At 30.0% G+C, this 7,268-nt stretch overlaps 1 protein-coding gene across 1 annotated transcript; it reads right to left on the minus strand.

The window, feature by feature from the left end:
* Positions 1-5,472: 5,472 nt before the first annotated feature.
* Positions 5,473-6,072, minus strand: LOC111696307 (E3 ubiquitin-protein ligase rnf8-B; the record flags this gene model as incomplete). The annotated part of the gene is made up of 1 exon (XM_023465878.1): positions 5,473-6,072. A coding segment is annotated over one exon (600 nt), but the record flags the coding sequence as incomplete, so codon positions are not given.
* Positions 6,073-7,268: the final 1,196 nt, after the last annotated feature.

The following is a 7,268-nucleotide window of genomic DNA, read 5'->3' on the forward strand; positions in this document are numbered from 1 at the left end:
ATAGGTTTTTGCTAGAAAATTGTTCGATTTTTAATGAATATAAATTAAATTAATTTCTGTTCTAGAATCTAAGAGAAGGATTGACTCCAAACATCAAGAAAATGCACACTCTGGGAATTGGAAAACCCGGTCAATTTCATACTTCTGAATCTGGTATAGGACTACTAAACAGGTATGTTCACCACTTCTCCTATTTATATATCAGAATCTGGTATATGACTACTAAACACTCAAGTCCCTTTTATATATCAGAATCTGGTATAGGACTACTAAACAGTCTAGTCCTATATATATCATTATCTGGTATAACAGTCTATTCCTATATATATCAGAATCTGGTATAGAACTACTAAATTCTAGTTCTATATATCAGAATCTGGCATAGGTCTACTAAACAATATAGTCCTATACATATCAGAATCTGGTATAGGACTATTAAACAGTCTAGTCCTATATATATATATCAGACGCTGGTATAGGACTACTAAACATTCCAGTCTTATTCATATATTAGAATCTGGTATAGAACTACTAAACAGTCTAGTCTTATTCATATATTAGAATCTGGTATTGAACTACTAAACAGTCTATTCCTTTATATAAAGCAGAATCTTGTAATCTTGTATACAGCTTCTGTAGGTTAGAAATTACTAGATGTGGCAGTAATTAAGATGATTCTAGTTTTCTCTTGATCTAAATCTATTTGAATACAGTAGGATCATTAAAACTGTGGATCGCCAAGTAGGAAGACGACAGTCGGGCTCAAGTTATTACTTTAAATAGTATAATGCACTTGAAACACATCAATTGTGCAGTGTTCACAGACCCATTTCACTTAATAAGTTGATTTTCATTGCTTAAATGTAGTTTTTCTATTCTATAGTTTTTTTGGGTCTTAATGTACAATGCAAACTTTTAACTGGAACAAAATTTTCTGATTTCTAAAAAACAGACAATCACAAAGTACGACCTCTAGATCTCTATCGAAAAATAATCTTATTACTTATTTCAATAACAATTTTCAAAGAACTATTTAATTATTTTTTTAATTCATTATTATATTGATTATCTAATTATTCTTTAAATTAATTATTTAATGAATAATCTAATTCTTATTTTTCTGAATTACGTAACTATTATTATTATTTTGATCCTTATTAAATTATTTTTTAGATTTCCATTTAAATTTTTTTAAAGCTATTATATATTTTTTATTAAATTATCTAATTACTCTTATTACTTATTTAATTACTTATCTAATTACTTATCTAATTACTTATTTACTTAATTCATATTTTCAGAGAGAATTCTGAATATGAGATGGGGAATATGCGTAGTAGAGACCAGTCTTTCAATATTCAAGAGTAATTCATTTATCATTTATCATTTATCATTTATCATTTATCATTTATCATTTATTATTTATCATTTATCATTTATCATTTATTATTTATCATTTATCATTTATCATTTATCATTTATCATTTATCATTTATCATTTATCATTTATCATTTATCTAAAGATGTGCTTTTTATTGTTGAACACTTTGTTTGAAAGCTGTCTATTCTTCTAGGGATATTAATATTTACTTTCTACACGACTTTTTACACAGCATTTAAGAGATATATACACTGAGATCTCTGTCCTCGATGATCAGTCAAAGGTTTAAAGGGAACCGTTTGGGATCGAGGATGTCCCTCTTTAAATGGAGGGTAACTTGAAATTAAGATTACAGTCCCTTTAATGGATGTTTTTAATTTACAAGTTTTCTATTCTTAGGTTTGATTACGTTCAGAGTAGCTCAACATAACACGGTGCTAGAAGTACCAATCTCTAAATACATATTTAAAAAAACATTATTTTATTTTATGTAAATTTAATCGGCATCCTGCCATGGGAAGGAAACCTACCAGTTTTCTACTTTAGGACGATTTTCAATGAAACTATTTTTATTGGAATGTTTTTTGATTTGGAAAACATGGTTACAATTCCTATTCTTCGATACTTTCAATATTCATTTTGTATTGAAGAACAAGTCCCACTTCTAGTTTCAAGATATATCTTCCAAAATATTTCTATTGTACAGTAGAATAGTTATTAATCTAAAATTGTATATTTTTGTCATTTATAAATATTGTAAACAATGTTGTTGTGAAGAGGGTAAATTTCATTTATAAATTAGAAAACCACAAGATTATTTTAGAAAAACAGAAAAATAAAAAAAAAAAATTATTTTTTTACCCTTCACTTCACAGAACAGTAGTAAAAAATCAAATTCATTCGTTGTAACTTGTATATAACAGTTTCAGTGTAAATGTACAGTGTACAGGGGTAGTTGGTAAACATGGCATGTTTTCATGCTTTACGAACAACCCTGCTCTAGTCCTAGACCTGTGACAGTTAATATATTGTGTAGCCATGTTAAAATTAACTATATAATTATTTTATTAAGAATTTGAATATATTCATAAATATATAATATTCTGTCCCTCTCAATTAATTTCGTTTTAATCTTTAACTCGTCTAGCAATATCCAGTTTCGTAGATGTTAATGAAAGTGGTCTTCCATGAACACATTATTAGGAAAAATAAGCAATTTAAACATTGATCTTAATCTTGTGCAGACATAGGAATTAATTTATTTCCTTTTTCATATCCCATGGTTCTGATGTCTTGAACTAAATAAATTCAGTTAAAGGGAGTTTTCACGAAAAATGAAAGAGGGTGTAGGCTTACGGCAAAAATAAGCGCTTTTGATCGCTTCTAATCTTGATTTACTTCTATCTGTTGTGTCTATAAGGAGAAAATTGTTGAAAACGACTCATATCGGCGAACGTAGAGTCCATAAAATTCAGGAAGTTGATATTTCATAGTATTTTTGATTTTTTATGATCTGATAGTTACAGATTTATGATAATGAAGACGACATTTTTATATTTTCCAGGATTGTTTGAAAATCCAGCGCCATCGAAATACTATTTAAAAAAACAATCAAAAATATAATGAACTATTTTGCGATCCGAGTTGAATGTTGCAACTTTCTGAACCTGAACTAACGAGAGAGAGAAGCATTCGGTTTCTTTTATTTTGTCTATAACTCAACAGTCAACAGTCTTCAGACTTACAGATTTTATATTAGTAGCGATCAAATGCGCTTATTTTTCGTCGTAAGCCTATACCCTCTTTCATTTTTCGCGAACACTACATTTTATTTGAATTTATTTAGTTCAAGACATCNAAAAGTTTTCATTTTCGCGAACACTCCCTTTAAATGACGTAAAAATCTAAATTAAAAAATCCCCGCTGTTTTTTATAGATAACTTGAAATCATGGTGCCTTAATACGTTTAAAGTTTTGTTTGCAAATGAAAGCTTTCTAAAGTATCCAAGATACGAAGGTCGTCGTATTATTCAAAACAATAAGGAAGACTAATTGAATCTTGGGTTTGATTTCTAAAAATTACAAAACATTAACTTAAAATTTTCCCGTTTTATGACATTCTAATTACATTACTAATTACCCGAACTAATGTCAAAAACAACAATTATTGTTGTTTACATGTTTATTTGCCTCTGCAGAATAAAAAGTCGTTAAAAATCAAATTAAAAACAGATAGTCGTCACAATTGTATTGAATAAAAGCCAATTTCAAATATAAAAGTTTTGCCATACCATAAAGAAATTTGAAGCAAGTTAATGTACCCCTAGATAAACTAGAATATCCAATACCATGAGAAATCTTGGAGTTTACCCATAGTTTACCCTATGCAACCCAGCACTGTAAAAATAGCAAAGAAAAGAAAACGGTTTAACGTTTATTCATTTATTCTCTACTTTTTACAGGATTTAGATCAAGGATGAATTGAAAAAAGATAAAAACTCATCAGATAAAAAATTCGCGATGAGAAATCTTTATAAAAAATTTATAGGGATCAAACCCTTTTATAAAAGGCAAAACTGTTATTATCATTCAAAACGAAAAAGTTGGTTTTAAAATGCTAATTTAAGTTTTTAAATGTTATGTTTCGTATTTTTGTAAGTAAAAAAGTGATTTTTTTAAAAGTTAAAATTCGGTTCTTTATTTATTGGTTTTATGTAATTAAAGTTAAGCTGGTTAAAATTGTTTCATAAAAAATTTCGAAAGATGGATTTCATTGTTAATAATCTTAATTGTTTTGTTTTGGATATTAAAATTATGGACATACATATGTATTATGTAGGTAGTAGATGAAAGAAAACAAAGATTGGTAAAAATGGAAAACATGTTTATTTAAACTTCTTCAATTTTAACAGCTGCATTTGTTTTCCCAACTGCTGCTGAGTTGGGATTGGATGTAGCTGCAGTAGACTGAGCAGCTGGAAAAGATTTGGGATTGGGAAAAGATTTGGGATTTTGATTCTTCTGTTGATTGTATTCGTGCGGCTTTCCGGACTGATTCGGAGGGTTTAACATTATCTAAACAAGAAGTTTTAAAGGACTGTATAGACGCAACTAACCTTCCATTATATCATTTTAGATTGGTCTGACTCATGACAGCTTAGTCCAATGAAGATGAATGAGAATAGTTTCTCTCTGAAAATTCATCATGAAAACTGTAGCTTCTCCAAAAAAGCAAATTGCGGATTTCTTGCGTTATAACACATTTTAAGCTAGGTATATACAGTGATATCTTCTACGTTACTGATTATTTAAAGGTTTCAATGCCACTCTAAAAATTAAGGGCAATTTGAAATTACGTATTTATATAGTCCCTTTAATTTGAAATTACGTATTTATATAGTCCCTTTAATTTGAAATTACGTATTTATATAGTCCCTTTAATTTGAAATTACGTATTTATATAGTCCCTTTAATTTGAAATTACGTATTTATATAGTCCCTTTAATTTGAAATTACGTATTTATATAGTCCCTTTAATTTGAAATTACGTATTTATATAGTCCCTTTAATTTGAAATTACGTATTTATATAGTCCCTTTAATTTGAAATTACGTATTTATATAGTCCCTTTAATTTGAAATTACGTATTTATATAGTCCCTTTAATTTGAAATTACGTATTTATATAGTCCCTTTAATTTGAAATTACGTATTTATANAAAAAAACTTTAAATTATGCAAAACATAACAAAATAATACAAAACCAATTTGCTGACTTGATTCAATTCAACTAAATGGCAGGCTTTATTCAAAATGAAAATTATTAACATTTGAATTTATATCAAGTGGATTCACGGACATTTTGGCGCATTTTTAAATTAATCGATTTGGGATTCTTTAAAAAATAGACAAAGAAATCGGAACTTTTAGTATGTGATCAGCTCAAATCTTTTGTAATTTAAAATCTTTCTAAGATTTCTAAAACCTTATTTTAGAGCAAAATTGACTTTAGAATATATATTTTCGTTCATGAAAGTATAAAATGAAAACAGTTGATGCTCTCAGAATCTCAGGAAAGATGAATCCTTTAAGTTAGTCTGAATCTGAAGCTGACCCCTCAGCTGATGTACTACTGCTGCTGCTTGAGGAGCCGGAGCTAGTATCGGAGAAAACCGTCCTGTTGTTCCTTGATCCTACAGACTTAGCTTTAAGCTTGGCCCTCTCCTCCTTCAGGGTTGCTCGGCTTTTCTTAGCTCCTTCCAAAACAAATTGCTCAAATATTTTATCTGAGTATTCATCCAGGACCTTGATGGGGTTAGCTGCTCTAATATTGGTTCTACACACCGGACAGTTATTCTTCTGCTTCCTCCACTTACTGATACAGTAGTCACAAAAGGTATGTCCACAGTTAATACTCACTGCATCTACGAACAGTTCCGAACAGACAACACATTGTAAATGAGTCTCAGCTAGTTCTCTGAAGTTGTCCATCATATCCTGTAACAGGTTTCCACCTGTAAGACTAGCTTGATCCTCCACCTGTGTTGGTTTACTGCTCTCAGGTCTCTGCTCTAGGAGAGCAATCTGGGATTGAAACTGTATTCTTTCGAGTTCTGCTGAGTAAACTTGGACTTGTAGTTTTCCATTTGATTCTTCAACTTCTTTATCTTTAGCTGATTCTGCTTTAACTGTTCATTTTTAACACTCAGCTTGCTTTCCAGTTTCGCCTTTTCATTTTCACACTTTTTCATCATCTTTTTTAGTTCACTCAACGCTCTGGAATTATTAGTTTCTTTCTTCTTAGTTTTCTCTATGCTGCCACTAGCAAAATTAGCCTCCATCTCGATTGAAAAGGGCTTGGAAACTGCAAGTTTACCGAATTTTCTATTAAAATTCGCGGATTTTTACAAAATTGTTGGAACATTTCCATGATTTGAAAATTTAGATTTAGATGCATGGTTCCCGTTCCTCCTTGATCTCCCAGGCCACACAAGGTTCTTCGGGAAGCTGTCCCAGTATGTTGCCGGAGCGGAAGACCGATATGATTGTAGCCATTGTAGGGGATATTTTGGTTTAAACACTTTACTCGGAGGTAGTGGGTCCAGAGCTGATGCACTGACAACAGATACCCAGTCCACACCACATTCTAAAGAAAAACTTCACAGCCTCTTAGAAATATTTTGGAATTTACTTTTTTACTCTAATTATTTTGCTTAAACTTTAATGTTTTTGTTGGTAGTTAAAGGAATAAATGATTATGTATATATTTTGTTACGTCATCTTTTACGCTATAGAAATTGAAATTTCCCACAAACTCAAATTTTCAAATCTTGGCAATTTGACGTTGCAAACAGATTTGTAAAATTCAGCATTCATAGTTTGAAATATCAAAGGTCTACGACATTGGGTTACAAAGATATTAGACAATCTGAATTTGTGACAAAGATTCAATTCCTCTGTGACCCCCCCCCCCCTCCTCATGAGCCAAACAAATAACTAAGTTACTAACCCTTTTATTTTCTTACAAGCAGACTAACAAGGATAATATTAACAAAAACAAAGAACCAAGTACTCTGGAACAGGTGAAGTATTGTAAATACAGAGTAGAACTGGGCACTTTTAATTAAATATTTTAGATTTCTGAAAGTTTCATACATCTTTAAGGAAAACAATAAACAAAAGTCGGAGTTTAAAAAAAAAAAAAATGAATCTGCCGTTCTGAAACGGAACGTTACGGAGCCCTTTGTACTATGTGCATATTAAAAGGTTTACAAATTCGCACTTCGAATTTATCAGAATTAAAAAGTAATATTATAAATATATTTCTGTATTATTATACATTTTAATATATTATTTTGATAAAGTAAAAAGGGGGAGGGGTAATATAA

The sequence above is a fragment of the Eurytemora carolleeae genome, unplaced genomic scaffold (genome assembly GCF_000591075.1).
Source record: "Eurytemora carolleeae unplaced genomic scaffold, Eaff_2.0 scaffold254, whole genome shotgun sequence".
NCBI lineage: Eukaryota > Metazoa > Arthropoda > Copepoda > Calanoida > Temoridae > Eurytemora > Eurytemora carolleeae.